General features: G+C 39.2%; 1 protein-coding gene across 3 annotated transcripts in view; it reads right to left on the minus strand.

Annotated features, from left to right (window-relative positions):
* Positions 1–20,502, minus strand: part of LOC132832233 (mitochondrial calcium uniporter regulator 1-like) — a 33,448-nt gene that overhangs the window by 11,613 nt on the left and 1,333 nt on the right. For 2 of the 3 annotated variants that reach the window (XM_060850043.1, XM_060850041.1), the window contains exons 2-5: positions 15,598–15,717; positions 11,582–11,685; positions 6,756–6,857; positions 2,135–2,176 (exon numbers count right to left, since the gene is read on the minus strand). In XM_060850043.1, the coding sequence (XP_060706026.1) occupies positions 2,135–2,176; positions 6,756–6,857; positions 11,582–11,685; positions 15,598–15,717 (368 nt within the window). The remainder of the gene's footprint in view (positions 1–2,134; positions 2,177–6,755; positions 6,858–11,581; positions 11,686–15,597; positions 15,718–20,502) is intronic. The other variant, XM_060850042.1, reaches the window with a different exon arrangement.

Below are 20,502 nucleotides of genomic sequence, written 5' to 3' on the forward strand. Positions count from 1 at the left end.
CCTTTATCAATTTCATTAGCAACATGTTCACAATGCTCCATTTGTAATGGTCATTTTAGCAAATAATATAATTTCCCTCCCTCCATAACTATCCATTTATCACTAAAACAGTAGGAAAAATACCACTATTCATGTAAAGCTGATTGATCTGTTGTTCCTTTGATATTTTTCCTTCATCTCAAATTTGAGGTGACATTTGCAAACTTCCAATCTGCAGGAGTCATTTCAGAATCTGTTGAGTTTTGAAGGCTAATCACAGTGCAGAAACTGTATATCCACGGTCTTCAACACTGAAATGCAGAACATTACATCCTTGGGACTTAACTTTCAGTCCCATTAATTCTTTCAGTAGAACCTTCTCACTAATTTCCTTTAGCTGCTCCTTCTTTCTAGTCACCTATATTCCTAATTTTTGGAAATTTCTTACACCTGAAAACTGACAAAGAATCAATTAACTTCTCTGCCTCTTCTCAATTACAGATTATAAATGCTGGTAACTCCACCTTCAATGGACCTATATCTGTGGAGCCAAACCGTTCCTTTTAATGTATCTATAGAAGCATTTGCAGTTCAGTTTCATGCTTTTGCTAGATTACATTCATTCTATTCTCCCTTTCCTAATCGGTTTCTTTGTCTTCCTTTGCTGTATTTTAAAACTTCTCAATCCTCAAATCTATTACTATTGCTGGCCACACAAGTTTTTTCTTTTAATATTATTGTTACGACACAGGGTGAACTCTCCTGCTTAATTTAAAACCAGCAACACAAAAGATTTATCCTGTGCAATCTGTAAAAATTTGAGAGGCCAAGTATAATTCGAAGTAAAACTTAACAACTTTATTCCTTAAAGTATAATTAAATAATTAACTAACCACTATTTACCACTCCATCATCTAACCTATCGTTTACCTTCCCTCTTCCACAATACTAGTCCGATAAAACTCCCAATTAAGATTTACAAAATAAAACTTCTCAAAACCAGGCAGCCTTTGGATCTTCCTGTGTCTTCTTTTCTTAGGGATTCTGCTTCACAGGTTACTGATCAATAAAGGTGCCTTCAAGAAAGCTATTTTTCAGGCAGTCTTTTTAAATACTGGTAGCTGGGTAGTTCTCCTCTCAACTGTTCAATTTTCCCCAGTCATATACCCCCTACCCCTACCCCCCCAAGCATCAGATTGTGTCACTGGCTTTTGAGATTGTCAATATACTAAATTCAAACTGAATTGGAGTTTGCTATTTGTGGGGGTATAATTTAAATTGATTGGCCTAATTCAAATTTGTTTTGTCATTTCCAGGCAACCAGCTAATTTAGCTTTCGACCAAGAGTTACATTGTTACCTTATTGAGAACATTTGGTTCTGTAAGGTAGCTCTGCTAGCTTTTAATACTCTTAAAAAGGCATAGTACACCCACATCTTCATAACATTATACAATCCTTAACTTCCTTTGTCAGCCACAATTGACTGAGGTATTTTGCACCTTGAAGGAATGTATACTTGCTGTCAGCCAAGTTATTTAAAGATTGTCCACTTATATACAGTCATGCCTTTTGATGTATTTTCCTAATTCAACTCAGCTAACTTGTGCCTCACAGTTCCATAATCTCTCTTATTCAAGTCCAACACCTTTGCTTCAGACTGAATTCTCCACTTTCAAACACCTGTAATTCTCTATATTAAGGTCATTCGTCCTTAAAGGTTATTTTACCACACAATTAATTTTAAATGACCACATATCTACTAAGAGAGGAGTTAATACAGCACATCATTTGCAGCTTTGTAACATTGTAACTTTCCCAACATTTTGAACAGCCACAATACATATTTGTACCATTCTGACAAAATTTCAAACATTAAATTCCGCAGTGGATTATCCCATAGTATGATCAAGCACTATTATACTAGCTAGACAGTGAGGGAGGAAGAGACAGAACTGTAGAGATTTCTGTATTTGCACAGCACTATCATCTGTTTCAGAAATGCTCAAAATGTTGGTTTCCAGAACATGTCCAAAATATAGTTTTACTTAGGAAATATTTAAAATCATTACTCAATTTCTTTAAGCAAAGATTTTTACAGCTTTCAACCTATCCAGTCAAAACTTTTGTAAAAAAAACCTTAGAAAATGAACTTACCACTAACTGTTTTTTGAGCTGTTGCAATTCAATTTTTAGTTTCTGAAAATGAACATTTCAAATCAGTACTTTCAAAACATGCAGAGAGGTTTAGGGGCCACAGATAGAAATATTATTTTACACCATTCCTAAATACCATTAATCATTCAGTGCTATAAACTATTCATCTCCAGATATCAAATATCATAGTGCAAGTTGGTGGAATTGGCATGTCGACATATAAAAACATCTACCTTTACATTAATAACCTACTCAATTAGCCTTCCAAATGCATAATTTTGACACCACTCACTACTGGCAGGATAAGGCTCATGGACATCATGTTGCATCAGTACCTCATTCAAGAGGCTGATTTTCCTTTACTAGGCAAGGGGACAAACATTGGAACAGTTACAGTCTTAACCATAGAAGTAAATACGAAAATAGGTTTGCTCTGTGCTAAAAACAAATTAAGGAATAAATGTGGTACATATACTTTAATTCCTCTTAGATCAGATAACAAGTAAAGTTGTATTAATTTTGCCTCTCACTGGAGGAGCAAATCAGATTTTGAATTGCTCACACAGTATAGCACTAGCTCAATTACAAGTTGCCTTGGAATAACAGTCTCTTTGCTTTTGTGCTCTGTGCCCTTGCCAACAATGGCAGGAATCTACATCCATTATCCACATATCCTGCTATCTATATCATGCTGCTCTTGTGCCCCATTTAGAAATTAAAATTGTGCCTTATTGTTTCATGTCACTGTCAGCATTCTTCCAAACAAAAATAGAAGAACTTCCTGCTTCTTTGCTTTAAATTTAATCTGCCAATTGTCTATTCAATCCTTTGTCTTTAGATGTTCTATGCTAGATTCTACACAGGACTTCATGTATCTGAAGTTTCAATAGTCTAAATTTTGAAACTCTGCACTGTACACCAAGGTACATAAGAAAGAGCAAGGGTTTCCAACCTAAAGTCAGCAAAATTCCACTGCAGTACCATAAACATTCAATATCAATACAGAGATCAGTAATTGTTCCTCTAGTGTGAATTTGAATTGTTCCATTTTAGCTTCTTCCCTCATGTAAGGGCTTCACTATTTTCATTTTAGTGCATCCTCCATTCCTGAATTTCATATTCTCACTCCTTTTCATCTCCAATCTGCCAAACACATTTTAATGATAATTTTATACTTGACAGCACCTTCCACCATTTTCCTGGTTGAGACATTGTAGTGGCAGAGTGACACTTATCACTAAATAACATATGGCTTGACCCCTTACTCAGACGTTTGTTCTCTTCTATAGAGCATCTTGCCTTGTTCTATCCTAAAACATCATTCAAATACTTTGAAGTTATGCTTAAAAACATCTTTTGCTTTAAACTGTCACAGGTTTTTTACACTAAAATTTAAGAGAAAAATGATAAATTGACTCAACACAATCTGCAGGACAGTACATTCCAAATAGGGTCAATTGTGGACTTGACCTGCAACTTAATTGCCTAGTGTTTCTCGTAGGATCATTGTACAAATAAAAGTCAGATTCTGTCACAATAAAGGAAACAGATGACTAATAGTTAATACATGCATTCAATAAATAAGACAACATAATGTTATCAGAGATGGTTATGATTTAGAACTCACTGTCCCAAAAATGGTTGAGACATATGTTTCAAAATGAAACTAGGGGAGTACATAAGTTATAAAGAAAGACTGGATAGGCTAGGACCTTTCTTTTTACCAGAGCATAGGAGGTTAAGAGGCAATCTGATAGGAATTTATAAAATAATGAGAGGTATAGATACAGTTAAAGGTAGTTGTCTTTGCCCTCAGATGGAGGATTTCAAGACGAGAGTCACGTTTTCAAGGTGAGAGGATAGAGATTTTTAAAAACGACATGAGTTTTTTTGTACAGAGGGTGTTTCACGTATGGAATGAACTTCCTGAGAAAGTGGGTACAATTACAACAGTTAAAAGACATTTGGATAGATACATGAATAGGAAAGGTTTGGATGGATATGGGCCAGGAGCAGGCAGGTGAGACTAGTTTAGTTTGGAATTATGTTCAGCATGGACTGGTTGGACCAAAAGATCTGTCTCCGTGCTGTATGACTATGACTTGATAACTCTCTTCTGAAAGAAAGTTTTAAAAAAGTACACATTTCACCCTTAATTCTTGGACCAGTTATTTAGTACCCATCTGCTAATAGAAAGGGGGTCTTTTCTTATGTCTAAAACAGTATGACCACAGCAATTGAGTTAATACCTTAATGTTGGTTACATTTAAAACTCCAATTTATTTACATGTGCATAATATGCAGTTCCAACCATCTAAAGGATCTCAACTAATGTGGCTGAAAATGTCTTGCTGGAAAAGCACAGCAGGTCAGGCAGCATCCAAAGAGCAGGGGAAATCAACGTTTTGGGCACAAGCCCTTCTTCGGGAATGAATGTGGGTCAGGCTTCTCCCCTTCCATCTCTTATTAGATAGCAAACATTTTACTATTTTTCAGGGGCTTCTACCGCAATTTCACAAGGATGTTCTTATCAAACAGTGCAAAATTTGGCTACACCTTGGCTTCTTACTTAACAGGATCTTACGGTGTGCCTTTGCAAATCTAGTTACATTGGGTATGCTATTTCTATGAAGCTTAGAATCATTCTAGATTATAGTTTAAACTATACTGCTTTAGCCAAAAATCTCCCTCAGCAATTTTATGTCAACCAAGAATTGCTTTCAGCCATTTTATGTTAACTAAGAACTATGTGTAGCCCTAACCCATTGCTGTCAAAAGCTGTTGTAAGTCAGTAAACCTAGGAGCGATAAAGGAACTGACAGCCAACACGTGGGCAGAATTTTTGAATGCATTCTCCATAGATGTGAAGCAATGTGGGAGACCAGTCAGGAATACATTTTAATGGTCAAGTCTAGAGGTTGGGAAGGTATGATTAAGGGTTTCAATAACAGACAAATTGGGAACAGGCAAAGTTGAACAGTACCACAGGACGGAAACAAGCAGTCTTGCCAACTGCAAGAACAAGGTTGGATGTTCACCTCAAGATAAAATGTGATAGCAAGGTTGCAAGTAGCTTAGGTTGATTTCAGATAATTTCTGAGAACGAAGATGTAACTAGGGAATTAAATTTGGAGCATGGACCAAAATAATGGCTCCAGTCATCATAACATTTAATTGGGCAACACGTTTCTCATCCAGTACTGGATGTCCAACTGATAATTTAGCTACTGTAGGTGTGGAGCGTGATTGAGGCGTGTATCATTAGCATTCTTTTAAAAACAGCATTGTGCCTTTGAATACTATGGCCATGGGGCAGCACATAGATAGAAAATTGGACGGGTCATTGATAGACCCTTGGTTGAAGCCAGAAGCAACTGAGTGGGTATAGAAAGAAGGGAAGTAATTAATGGAGGCTGTTATGTTCCCAGCTGATGGTACTACTGGACAATTCAGATCCCAGAATGAAATCGGACTTATAGATCGTAGTTTTATTTTGTTAAGTTAACGTGATAGTTAGTTACTGAAATATGCTCAAGGCTGCAGATTTTAATAGAAAGAAGTTTTTTTTTTCTTTTATATAAAGTGTATAAAGCAGTGATAATGATCTTAATATAAAGAAAAACAAAGTTTAAATCTGGTTTTGCAACACTATAAATTACAGATACTAAAGTCCAGAGAAATTACAATCTTATTTCAACTATCTGACTCGTTACTATTTCTTTACGATGGAGACAATTTGATGAGTTCTTTCTAAATCCGCTGAAATGAACATTTCACAATCTGAATGTCTAAACTTTCTCAGTTCTAATAACCTGAATATTTCTAAACCAAACTCTCCTGATTTGGAGGTATCACAAATTAAACTCCACTGCTGTGGCTTTATATGGTTACCCCACTTATTGTAAAATGAATAGTAATAGCACATTAAAATACAGGGGTCTGCGATCACCTGCCTTATGACAAGTGCTGTTCCAGACTGACTTAGCATTTAAAAAATAATCACAGATGTAACTAATACCAATCTGCCTCTATTTTGAAATCCAAATTTCTTAAGCTATATTTATATATACATCATATCTTTCATCATAATGGCTAGATACATACGAATAGGTGATAGCAGGTCTCTGCAAATGGACACTACTGGTGAGGGTGTAAAGAGAACAATGGTGTGGTCAAACATGCGTAGAATTAAAAAGAAATGTTTTTATTTGTCAGTCACATAGAACTACCTTGTAATTTTGAGAGTTATACCAGGAAGAAATCAGATTGGAGCAAATCAAGTATGGAGTTTAAATAAAAATGTGAGTGGTTTTGGAAGGTGACAATATGAATAAAGACACTGGATGGGAAATGGAATGGTACATTGCAAAGGTGGTAAGGTCAAGGCTTTGTTTTTGAGGTAAGAGGTGGAGCAATTTCTAAATCAGATCATTAGAGAGAATAGTTTACAACATTAATTAATTTTAGGGTTGAAAGGATAAGGTAGGAAACAAGCAGTTTAATGGGAATAGAATCAAAAGGAAGAAGAAATTTTATCATGATCCTTGCTTTCATTTGCTGAGGCAGCTGTGATCTAAATCTCATCTACTTAACGTCCAGCTTCAGTCTGACACATACTCACCTCATTTGCAGTTCGTATTGCTGAAAACTCACTCTTCTCCAGAATAATCATATCCTTTTTCACAGCAGTTATGTGTGACATAATCTGTTGAAGCATTACCTCCTGTAGTTAAAATACATGATAGAATAATTTATTAAAAAGAGATAAAAGCATTCCAGTACTAACTGATGTAAGGAGAATATTCTGATGAAATTGAAGGAATTATTTAACATTGTAGCATAAACAAAATAGATTAGGTTTTAAAAGACTGCTGTATTCAATTCCGAAATGGTGACTGAAGAGGACTTGATAAGCTTTACAAAGAACCAGTATGAATTAGTGAGTTTTGAGAAGACCTGTAGCTCAGGTTGAGGTTCTGGATGCAAGTTTGCTCACGAAGCTAGAAGGTTCATTTCCAGACATTTCGTCACCCTACTCGATAACATTGGTGAGCCTCCGGTGAAGCACTCCTGGTACGGTCCGCTTTTTATTTGTGTTTAGGTTTCCTTGGGTTGGTGATGTCACTTCCTATTCTTTTTCTCAGGTGATGACATTGACTTAGATCCCATTTACCTCTCCCTTTTTAAAAAAAACAGGAAATGACATGACCAAAGGAAACCTAAACACAAATAAAAGCAGGTCAAACCACCAATGTTTCACCAGAGGCTCACTGATGATATTACCTAGTGTGGTGATGAAACATCTGAAAACGAACCTTCCAGCTCAGCGAGCAAACTTGCATCCAGAACCACTGAGAATTGCGAAGTTAACATAATTTGAATTAACCCATTAACCCGAAATAAAAACAAATGCATAAATTGCTCAGAGCCTTAGGTGAGAATATAGAAAGCATAGTTAGTAAATTTGTGGAAGAGTCATGGTAGAGTGGACAATGAAGAATGTGTTCTCAGTTTACAAAGAAATTTTGTCCAATCGGGTCAATGGGCTGAAGAGTGCCAAATGGAGTTTAATTTGAATAAGTATGAAGCATTGTATTTTGGTAAAACAAACAAGACTTATACAATTAAAAGTAGGGCCTTGGGCAGTATTGTGGAATAGACACCTAGGAGCTCAGGTACATAATTCTTTGAAGTTTGCATTACATACAGATAGGGCGACTAAGGTGTTTAGCATGTTTGCCTTCATTACTCAGACCTTTGAGCATTATGTTGAGGCCGTACAAGACATTAGTGAGGCCTCTTCTGAAGTACTGTACCCAGTTCTGGTCTCCCTGTTATAAGAATATTGTTAAGCTGGAGGGGGATTTGAAGAGATTTACCAAGATGTTACTGCGAATAGACCGTTTTAGTTATTAAGAGAGGCTGAATAGACTGGTACTGTTTTCACTGGAGTGCGGGAGATTGAGAAGTGACTTTACAGAGGTTTACAAAAATAACGAAGGGGGATTTCAAGACTAGTGTGTAGTGTGATGATGGTGCTTCCTTAACAAGGTTATGTTGTCCTTGTTTTTTTTTCCCAAGGTGAGGTTGTAAAGGCAGAGGTTCTGAGGATGTCTGGAAATGGTTACTTGAAAACAAGAGGAGAGGAGTGGCCAGTTCTCCTAGTTCAGGTTTTAGTTTTAGCAAGCGGTCAGAAAACTGCTGGGGACCTAAAGAAGCAGCTAGTGAAAAAAGGGGTTTCATGCTTCAACAGAGCTCTTGGTGGACTTTCCCTCTGAAACCTCTCCTGCCTGTTTTTGAATTTTGCCAAGACGTGTATTTACGGGATGTTGCAGGGACTAAAACAGCTTTGTGAAGTTGCAATAGTGTCGGTTGGGTTATCAAATAAGTTAAATTAATCTGAATTGTGTTTTTTGTTAGTGTTTCAACCATAGCGTATAAATAAAATGGTTTTGCTTGAAGCACAGTGGTTTGATGGTCACCACTGTCCTACAGAATAGCTTTGATGCATGGTTACCAAACAGCTTGCACTATTTAGGGCGGCACGGTGGCACAGTGGTTAGCACTGCTGCCTCACAGTGCCAGAGACCCGGGTTCAATTCCCGCCTCAGGCAACTGACTGTGTGAAGTTTGCACATTCTCCCCGTGTCTGTGTGGGTTTCCTCCGGGTGCTCCGGTTTCCTCCCACAGTCCAAAGACTGCAAATTCAGGTGAATTGGCCATGCTAAATTGCCCGTAGTGTTAAATGAAGTGGTATGGGTGGGTTGTGCTTCTGCAGGTCGGTGTGGACTTGTTGGGCCGAAGGGCCTGTTTCCACACTGTAGGTAATCTAATCTAATCTAATTTACAGATTGGTGATGTGGTCACAGGACTGTAGGAATCCCATCCCATCTCTTGGGTTAGTCAAGATAAGCTTGTGATAGGCAATATAATATATTAAGGGAAAGGGAGCTAATTTTAAAAGGAGAATTTGACCCCCCCAGCCTGGAGCCCATCAAGACCTCCAAGTAAACACTGGCATGCAATTAAGGAAATATAAATGAAGCTGAGGAATTGCAACAAACAGAGCCTGCAAAACAAAAAAATCACCACATTGATAAAAGGCCACAAGAAAGCAAACAAGAACCATGGATGCTGGAAACCAGAAACAAAAACAAAAACCCTAAACAGTCAACGGACCCGAAATGCTAGCTCTGATTTCTCTCCACTAAAAAAGCAAATATGATTCCAAATTTACTATATTAAAACCATTAACATAAAAATAAGGAACTGATACTAGGTTTGTAAAAGATACTGATAAAAGAAAGCTACTAATAATTGAGACTAAGAGGGGTAAAGAAATTATTTTATAGAATTGTGCCTAGAGGTTTCATTGAAGTTGACAGGTTTGAAAAATAGGCAAAAGTGAGGACTGGAGATGCTGGAAACCAGAGTTTAGATCAGAGTGATTAGATTAGATTACTTAGTATGGAAACAGGCCCTTCAGCCCAACAAGTCCACACCGACCCTCCGAAGAGCAACCCACTCAGACCCATTCCCCTACATTTACCCCTTCAGCTAACAGCAATTTAGCATGGCCAAACACCTAACCTGCACATCTTTGGACTGTGGGAGGAAACCGGAGCACCTGGAGGAAACCCACACAGACACGGGGAGAACGTGCAAACTCCACACAGACAGTTGCCAGAGGCGGGAATTGAACCACTGTGCTAACCACTGTGCCATCATGCCACCATAAGCAGGCTTGAAAAATAGTTTCTTTTTTTAACATCCTCTGGAAAGAGCAATTAAAAAAGCAGAAAGGAATCACTGGGATGTTTTTACTCCCAAGTTATCGAACATTTCAAGAAGGCACTGTGGTCAGCACGGTGGCACAATGGTTAGCACTGCTGCCTCACAGCACCAGGGACCCGGGTTCGATTCAAACCTCAGGCGACTGTGTGGGGAGTTTGCACATTCTCCCTGTGTCTGCGTGGGTTTCCTCCAGGTGCTCCAGTTTGCTCCCACAAACCAATGATGTGTAGTTTAGGTGAATTGGCCATGCTAAATTGCCCATAGTTTTCAGGGATATATAGGTTAGGTGCATGAGTCAGGGGTAAATGTAGAGGAATGGGTCTCAGTGGGATACTCTTTGAAGGGCCTTTTTCCACACTGCAGGGATTCTAACACACAAAGTAAAAGATTGTGCCCACTGGCAGGACAACCATAATAAAAGGGGCATTGAATAGCAGACTTAAAAATACTTGAAATAGGAATAGGATAAATATTTAAAACAGAAGGAATTGAAATTTTCAGTAGATATATACTGCCGAAGAGCTAACAGCAGCATGGATTCAATTGAGTGAAAGGCCTGTTTGTATTGTAATTCAAAATTATATACTCTGGTGGTTTCCACAAGAACATTAAAGTCCAATGTAAGCCTTTCAGCAACAAAAGACATGCACATTCTTAACACTGTACACAGAATATGGAAATTACTAGAGAAAATAATGTAACTGTTGCCAAGATACCCAAAAACCAGCCTGACTTATGTAAACTTCATTGTCAGTTTATCACAAGTGTCTGAACTTTTTCAGAACAGAAGTCTGCAAATACAAAAGCACTGTAGTTTAAAAATAACTAACTCAATTTACAGTGTTAATGATTAACTGCAGGAACCTTTAGAAAAGATGGGGACAATTTGCTCAGTTGGCTGGATAGCTAGTTTGTGCCAGAGTAATGACAACAGTATAGGTTCAATTTCAGTACCAACTGAGGTCACCATGAAGGCCCAGCTGTTTCATGCCACAACATACCTCATTGTGAACCTCACACTAAACTTATTGTTAGTCATTGCCCCTTCTCTAATGAGAACAGTGGGTGGTCCTCTGGAACTATGAAACTTTCATTCCCACTTCATTGTTTTTAAAAAATTCAAAAATATTAAAACATGGAATTTACACAATTTTTTAGTATGGAGGCGCACAGAGTTTGTGGATAAAAATGGTAAAAGGACTAAGACTTGGCAATTAAAGAAACATATGCAGTATATTTTAAAAACATTGTAGAAATAATATAACTTCAGCATCAAGTTTAACTAACAGAATGTTGCCATTCTAGTCCGAGGTATTTTAAATCCACTGATTATATTACAAACCTGCAAAACGTTGCAGTATCCTTTGCTGTTTGCAAACCATAATGACACATTTCAGCTTTCACCTATCAATTAAGAAAACTTGTCTGTTTACATACCATATGACTGGCAAAAACAATAAAAAGAAAACACTGGAGACCTGCAGCAAGTCAGACAACATCCACTAGGAAAATACGAGACAGTCGACAATTGTACTCACTGCATATTCCTGTCAGATGCTGACTGACCTGCTGAGTCACTCCAATATTTTCAAAGTTTGTTTCATTTCCAATAGCGGCAGTATTTTGCTTTCTGTATCACTGGGGCTGTCTTACTTGTTGAATTTTGGTCGCCATATCCTTATACATAACTTCCATACTGGAGTTCATGACTCTCAGTAGCGCAGCTACCACAACTTCTGACTGCTTACTGCTGAAACCTACAAGAAAAACAGCAGGAAGATGTTTGACCAGGAAAGTCTACTTTAATTAAAGAAATTAACGTAAGGTGTAATCAGAATTGTGAAAAGGTGGTGGATCATAAAAATAATAGCTTCCCAGAAATAAAACACACTTCTCCTGTTGATGGTTTCATAAAATAATCAATTGTGGGCGGCACGGTGGCACAGTGGTTAGCACTGCTGCCTCATAGCGCCAGAGATCCGGGTTCAATTCCCGCCTCAGGCGACTGACTGTGTGGAGTTTGCACATTCTCCCCGTGGGTTTCCTCCGGGTGCTCCGGTTTCCTCCCACATTCCAAAGATGTGCGGGTCAGGTGAATTGGCCATGCTAAATTGTCCGTAGTGTTAGGCAGGGGGTAAATGTAGGGGTATGGGTGGGTTACGCTTCGGCGGGTTGGTGTGGACTTGTTGGGCCGAAGGGCCTGTTTCCACACTGTAAGTAATCTAATCTAATCTAATTTTTTTCCACAAATCCACAATTCTCAAAAGTGCCAATACTACAAAGTTTCTTACCAAAATTTAACATACCAGCTGGTATGCAGGAATTTTCCTCCATTCTCTCATTTCAACTGCAGTATTTTTAATAAGTTAATGCAACACCATCTCCGTCAGAGACATTTAAACAGCAACTATCCTCTCCACCGATTATAAGACTGATTTTAAATTTCCTTTTCTTTTAATCATCTAAGTTAGTTAAGACCATAAGACATAGGAGTAGAAGTAAGGCCATTCGGCCCACGAGTCCACTCCGCCATTCAATCATGGCTGATGGGCATTTCAACTCCACTGACCAGCATTCTCCCCATACAGCTGCTTCTAGTTACAACTGCTTCTAAGTTGATAACAACTTTGGCTGGCCCAACATGAAAATTAGAGTACAAAATCCATACTGTAGGTAATCTAATCTAAATCCAAAAACTGAATGAAGTGCTGCCTTCCCACTGTTTTTAAACAGTCTCGTATTCATTGGTTACCGACTGGACGCCCATGACCAGCGGTGTTGGTTCCACTGTTGTTCTTCATTTATATAAAAGACTTGGGTGAGATGATATGAGGCATGGTTAGTAAGTTTGCAGATGACAAAATTGGTGGTTTGGTGAACAGGGAAAATGTTATTTAAGAGTAGAGTGGGATCTTGTTCAACTGGGCAAGTGGACCAAGGAATGGCACACAGTTTAATTCAGATAAATGTGAGATATTGCATTTTGGTAAGACACTAGGACAGGACTTACATACTTAATGGTTGGGCTCTGGGAGAGTGGAGTCAAACAGATATCTAGGGGTGCAGACGCCTATCCCAACACCACTCAAGAGGCTTGATACTATCCAGGGCAAAGTAGCCCACTTAATTGGCACTACATCCACAAGCATCTACTCTCTCCTACACTGGTGCTCAATACCAGCAGTGTGAACACCACCTGCTTCAAGTTCCCCTCCAAGTCACTCACCATCCTGACTTGGAAATACATTGCTGCTTCTTCACTGGTGCTGCATCAAAATTCTGAAATTCTCTCCCTAATGGCACTGTAGGTCAACCCACAGTAGGTGGACCGCAGCAGTTCAAGGAGGCAACGCATCACCACCTTCTCAAGGGCAATTAGAGATGGGCAATAAATGCTTGTTAGCTAGCAGCGCCCACATCCCACAAGTTTGCAGATGACACCAAAATTGGAGGTGAAGTGGACAGCAAAGAGGGTTACCTTAGATTACAACAGGATCTGGACCAGATGGGCCAATGGGCTGAGAAGTGGCAGATGGAATTTAATTCAGATTAATGTGAGGTGCTGCATTTTGGGAAACAAATCTTAACAGGACTTATACATTTAATGGTAAGGTCCTAGGGAGTGTTGCTGAACAAAGAGACCTTGGAGTGCAGGTTCATAACTCCTTGAAAGTGGAGTTGCAGGTAGATAGGATAGTGAAGGCTTTCCTTCGGTATGCTTTCCTTTATTGGTCAGAGTATTGAGTACAGGAGTTGGGAGGTCACGTTGCGGCTGTACAGGACATTGGTTAGGCCACTGTTGGAATATTGCGTGCAATTCTGATCTCCTTCCTTATCGGAAAGATGTTGCGAAACTTGAAAGGGTTCAGAAAAGATTTACAAGGATGTTGCCAGGGTTGGAAGATTTGAGCTACAGGGAGAGACTGAACAGGCTGGGGCTGGGGCTGTTTTCCCTGGAGTGTCGGAGGCTATGGGGTGACCTTATAGAAGCTTACAAAATTACGAGGGGCATAGATAGGATAAATAGACAAAGTCTTTTCCCTGGGGTCGGGGAGTCCAGAACTAGAGGGCATAGGTTTAGGGTGAGAGGGGAAAGATATAAAAGAGACCCAAGGGGCAACTTTTTCACGCAGGTGGTAAATGCAAGGAATGAGCTGCCAGAGGATGTGGTGGAGGCTGGTACAATTGCAACATTTAAGAGGCATTTGGATGGGTATATGAATAGAAGGAAGTGAGGACTGCACATGCTGGGGATCATAGCTTAAAAATGTGTTGCTGGAAAAGCGCAGCAGGTCAGGCAGCATCAAGGGAGAAGGAGAATCGACATTTCGGGCATAAGCCCTTCTTCAGGAAGGTATATGGGTATATGAATAGGAAGGGTTGGAGGGATATGGGCCGGGTGCTGGCAGGTGGGACTAGATTGGGTTGGGATATCTGATCGGCATGGACAGGTTGAAGCGAAGAGTCTGTTTCCATGCTGTACATCTCTATGATTAGAAGGTTGAAACCAACACAAAGTCATGTGGATCTCCAGGTTTTTAGCTGCATGTGATGCTAGCAAGGTAAGCAGGGAATCACATTGAAGCTTTCAGAGCAAAAACCAAGTAAAATCCATTTATTATCCTTCACATTTTAAAAAGAGTACAAATTAAACTGGAATTTATATGGGAATGTAAAGGAAGCTAAAATTTCAAAGCAAAAGTGTTAAAAACTGAAAACTTTATTGGAGAATTTAACATTCAACAAACAAAATTGCACTTCTAAAGTTCTTTTGAGCAGCATGAATTTCATACACTGTTAGAAATAGTGAAATCCTCATTCAACAAGATGCAACATTTTCAAGGTCTTTTATCACAAGACTGAGGACATAAAATTGCCAGAAACTCAACTTTTATCTTAAAAATTGAAAGCAGAGTGAGTTCAACAGTACATCCTATGTGTTTTTACTGACTGAAGCTTCAGGATTTCCACAAGAAACTGTGTGGTTTGTGGAATCCAGAAGTTAATTTAATTTTCAAAGGAGTAATGATAGCACTGGACGGCAGCTATATAATCCTGCTGCTGAAAGATCAATTAATTTCAGCAAGACATTAGATTCAACAATTACAGTTTAAGCATAGATTTATTCACTTTAGGTTGAAAATCCAATTTCTAGGTGGAAAAGCCTTCCTGCTAAATCTTCTTGAATTCAGCTTCCAAGACTGCTAGTCATTTATGATCACCCCCCACAGCTTGAGAGTTCGCTGGGGTTCTATCTTTGCAGTACATCAAGTTCACAAATGTTAAACCATAAAAGGTCATCTTTTACTGAGATTTTCATTTTGAACTGATCAGAATAATTTGCAAAGAATGCCAAAATAAAAAGGAAAGTGATATTTGTACTGCATAAAAGGACAGTGCAGTAACTGATGCATTCATAGCTTGTCTAATAGAGTCTGCTCGCTAATCAGCACTGTCCTCATACATGTAAACATCTTTACCTTTAATTTGGTATTTCTCTTGGTCCTGAATACAAGATGAAAAGCTTCAACAAAATATACTTGTCTTTTCAAAAAATCTAAATCAAGTGGGTCATTTCACTTCTGAGGAGTACTGTTTGAGAAATGCAATGGTAAAATAGAAAACAAAATCCAGATAACTTTGCAGTAGGAAAATACAGTTATATTTACCATATCCTTCCAATTCACGTACGACTGCATGAGTATCAAAATAGAACTTTCGACTTTCTAATGGAGGCAGATCCATTTTCTTCAAGCTATACTGCAATGCTGCTGCTGACACGGCGAACCCTAGTTTAAAATCAAGACAAGATTTAGAAAAACTGCCATTGATCTTTTGAGATAAATAAAGGAAGAATACACTTAGAAAATATTATTTGACTAAAACTATCACAACAATGCAAAGAATGATTTTCATGAAGTCTGGTCTTCTACTCAACCATTTTATCTGTTCATCTAGCAGGATCATGAAGTGAAATCCAACAGTAGGTGACAATAGATATTGAAGATTAATCAACAAGGGAAAGGTTGTGGAAGCCAAAAGTACTTTTATTTGTCCAATTCTGGAAAATTGTATTTATATTTGATTTGACTCTTCCAGTAAAAATGTAAACTTCAATTTTCTTGTTTAGAAGTCAAGACCTCAATAAGCATTAATTGACATCAACAGATAGCATTGCATGCATCGCCAAACTCTGCAATTTTAGAACATCAAGTTGATCCAGGGCTACATAACCTTGGGAACTGTGATTTTTCTTTCTCTCATTTCATTTCCTCAGTTAAGCTCTTGGGCCAACTGCACTTGTAGGAATGTGCTGTCTTAACAACAATTAAGCAAAGAGCAAAGTGACAGTATCAGAAATTTTTTTATTAAGTCAGTATAAAATTTATAATTGTACTGCTTTAAATGCACATTCCCTTTTAAGAATTAAATGTCAGTCTTGTTCAAGTTAGCGGCATTCATTCTCAATGCAAAACTATAATGCTGAAGAGCTTCACCTACAAAAACACTATAGTGTAGGATTAAGGAGAACTAATTTTCAGAACTTTTCCGTTGATGTTCTTGCTCTAATCAGCCTAAGCTCCGGCTTCTGCATCTATACATTCCTAAAGTTCTCTTTTCGCATTTACAACACCTCTGAAAATCTAGTCTTTAGACTAAGCCTTTTGGTCACCTGCCCTGATACCTCATATGGTTCAACGCCACATTTCATAATGTTCCTCTGAAATACCAGTGGGTGACAAATAAGATTAGATTAGATTCCCTACAGTGTGGAAACAGGCCCTTCAGCCCAACAAGTCCACACCGACTCTCCGAAGAGGAACCCACCCAGACCCATTCCCCGATATTTACCCTTTCACCTAACACTACGGGCAATTTTGCATGGTCAATTTTTGGACTGTGAGAGGAAACCAGAGCTCCTGAAGTAAACCCATGCAGGCAGGGGGAGAATGTGCAAACTCCACACAGAGGTAAAAACAATGACTGCAGATGCTGGAAACCAGAGTTTAGATTAGAGTGGTGCTGGAAAAGCACAGTTCAGGCAGCATCCAAGGAGCAGTAAAATCGACGTTTCAGGCAAAAGTCCTTCATCAGGAATATGGGCAGAGTGCTGCCTGAACTGTGCTTTTCCAGCACCACTCTAATCTAAACTCCACACTGACAACTGCCTGAAGCGGGAATTGGATCTCTGGCGCTGTGAGGCAGCAGTGCTAACCACACAGCCACATGATAAGTGCAAGCTTGATCACAATGACAGAAGTACAGACTTCCTCATTTACAAAAGTGAATCAGTAATACGTTAGTGCAGAGGACTGTTGAGACCAGGCCATTAAATACAATTATGACAGAGATACGGATTTTTAAATCACTAAAAAACGTTTATGGGAAAAAGGGAAGAGAGTGGTGTTGAGGATTATAAGCTCAGCCACGATCCCATTGAATTATGCATGGCAGACTAGATGGACTGAATAGCCTACTTCTGCTCCTTCATCTTCTGGTGTTTAAGCAGATTCACAGAGTGAAGTGTTTTTTTAATTGATCTGGTCAACATCCCTTTCTCAAATCAATATCATGAAAAACCTATCAATCCACTTTGCCATTTCTAGATTGCCTGCCCTATAAACCCACTTAATTAGTAACTGCATTCCAAATTGAAGCCATTTGCTGTAAAACATTTGGGTAATGTATAAACACAAAAATTTTACCAAGCCTTCTGATTTGATCAATTTCCGCAAAAAAATGATAATCTGTCCTCTATAGTCACAATCAATTTTCATGGAGGGAACATAATATTCTTCAGGAACAAGTTCTTCTTTTACACATTCATTCATCTGCCAGAAGTTCTACAGGCGCTTCAAACCAACAAGTGCACACCGACCTTCTGAAGAGTAACCCACCCAGACCCATTCCCCTACCTCATGCATCTAACACTATGGGCAATTTCGCATTACCAATTCACCTGACCTGCACATCTTTGGATTGTGGGAGGAAACCGGAGCACCTGGAGGAAACCCACACAGACACAGGGAAAATGTGCAAAATTTGCACAGGCGCCAGAGGCAGGAATCAAACTCAGGTCCTTGGCGCCGTGAGGCAGCAGTGCTAACCACTGTGCCCCATTTTGGTCAGGAGAATAGCAAGGCAATTTATTACTTAAATGGAGGGGAACTTTAAAGTGCTTCTTTGCAAAGGAATCTGGGTGTCTTCTGCATGAATCACAAAATTAGTATGAAAGTATAGCCAATAAAGAAGCAAAAAAATTTTTGCCATATATTGCTCAAGGAATAGAGTATAAAAGGAGGGAAGTATTGCTGAAACTATACAAAGCATTAATGAGACAGGAGTACTGCATACAATTTTAGTCACCTTGAGGACAGATGCACTGGAGACCGTTCACAGGAAATCAATTCCAAAGATGACGAGTTCATCCTATGAACAGAGACTGAACAATTTATATATCATTCTCTCCAGAATTTAGAAGAATGAGCGGTGATCTAATTGAGGTATGTAAGATGTTGAAGGGGATTGACAAGGTAGACAAAGAATATTTCCTCATTGGGCAATCTAGAAGAGAGCTCATAGTTCAAGGATAGGGGGTCGCAGATTTAAACAGTTGATAAGAAATTACTTCTGTCAAAGGGTCATGAACCTGTGCAATTCACTATCGCAGTCTGGTGGATGCTGGGACATTGAGTAAATTTGAGGAGATAAACAGATTTTTAATTGGTAATGGATTGAATGGTTATGGAAAGTAGGCAGGAAAATGAAGTGGAGTTGAGATGAGATCAGCCATGATCACGTCAAATGGCACAGCTGGGTCTAAAAGTTGAAATGCCTACTCCTCCTAATTCTTCTGAAAAGAAATTCAGATTTTCATTGCCTTGATCAAAAATAAATTTAGTGCTAACTATTTTCTGCATCTTTACATATAGTTTATTAACCTTTATTTTCATATATTGTAATTCTCATGTGTGGAAGATAAATTAAGAAAAAAGTCCATGCAGCATTAAAATAATCAATAGTATTCAACTTCTGAAAAACAGACATGCTATTAATGCAGCCACTAGTGAAGATTTATGCATACCATAGAAAGAATGACAATCCTGTCTTTCGCTCTTTAAAAAGTATTTTCTTCCAACAGGATCTACATCCCCAAAGAGTAACTTGTTCATTATTAGGCATGTTAGGCATGCAGGTTTTTCTCAACCTTCTCCATTGTGCTTTGATTGGCTCATAAATAGAGTCATACAGATGTACGGCATGGAAACAGACCCTTCGGTTCAACCTGTCCATGCCGACCAGATATCCCAACCCAATCTAGTCCCACCTGCCAGCACCCGGCCCATATCCCTCCAAACCCTTCCTATTCATATACCCATCCAAATGCCTCTTAAAATGTTGCAATTGTACCAGCGTCCACCACATCCTCTGGCAGCTCATTCCATACAAGTACCACCCTCTGCGTGAAAAAGTTGCCCCTTATGTCTCTTTTATATCTTTTCCCTCTCACCCTAAACCTATGCCCTCTAGTTCTGGACTCCCCAACCCCAGGGAAAGGACTTTGCTTATTTATCCTATCCATGCCCTTCATAATTTTGTAAACCTCTATAAAGGTCACCCCTCAGCCTCCGATGCTCCAGGGAAAACAGCTCCAGCCTGTTCAGCCTCTCTCTGTAGCTCAGATTCTCCAACCCTGGCAAAATCCTTGTAAATCTTTTCTGAACCCTTTCAAGTTTTACAACAACTTTCTGATAGGAAAGATGTCAGAATTGCACGCAATATTCCAACAGTGGCCTAACCAATGTCCTGTTCAGTCACAACATGACCTCCCAACTCCTGTACTTAATACCCTGACCAATAAAGGAAAGCATACCAAATGCCGCCTTCACTATCCTATCTATCTGCGACTTCACTTTCAAGGAGTTATGAACCTGCACTCTAAGGTCTCTTTGTTCAGCAACACTCCCTAGGACCTTACTATTAAGTGTAGAAGTCCTGCAAAGATTTGTTTTGCCAAAATGCAGCACCCGCATTTATCCAAATTAAACTCCTTCTGCCACTTCTCAGCCCATTAGATTAGATTAGACTACTTACAGTGTGGAAACAGGCCCTTCGGCCCAACAAGTCCACACCGACCCGCCGAAGCGCAACCCACCCATACCCCTAACCTAACACTACGGGCAATTTAGCATGGCCAATTCACCTGACCCGCACATCTTTGGATTGTGGGAGGAAACCGGAGCACCCGGAGGAAACCCACGCAGACACGGGGAGAACGTGCAAACTCCACACAGTCAGTCGCCTGAGGTGGGAATTGAACCCAGGTCTCTGGCGCTGTGAGGCAGCAGTGCTAACCACTGTGCCACCGTGCTGCCCATTGGCCCATCTGGTCCAGATCCTGTTGTAATCTGAGGTAACCCTCTTTGCTGTCCATTACACCTCCAATTTTGGTGTCATCTGTAAACTTACTAACTGTACCTCTTATGCTCGCATCCAAATCATTTATGTAAATGATGAAAAGTAGTGCACCCAGCACCGATCCTTGTGGTACTCCACCACTGAAAAACAACCCT

The sequence above is a fragment of the Hemiscyllium ocellatum genome, chromosome 34, assembly GCF_020745735.1.
Source record: "Hemiscyllium ocellatum isolate sHemOce1 chromosome 34, sHemOce1.pat.X.cur, whole genome shotgun sequence".
NCBI lineage: Eukaryota > Metazoa > Chordata > Chondrichthyes > Orectolobiformes > Hemiscylliidae > Hemiscyllium > Hemiscyllium ocellatum.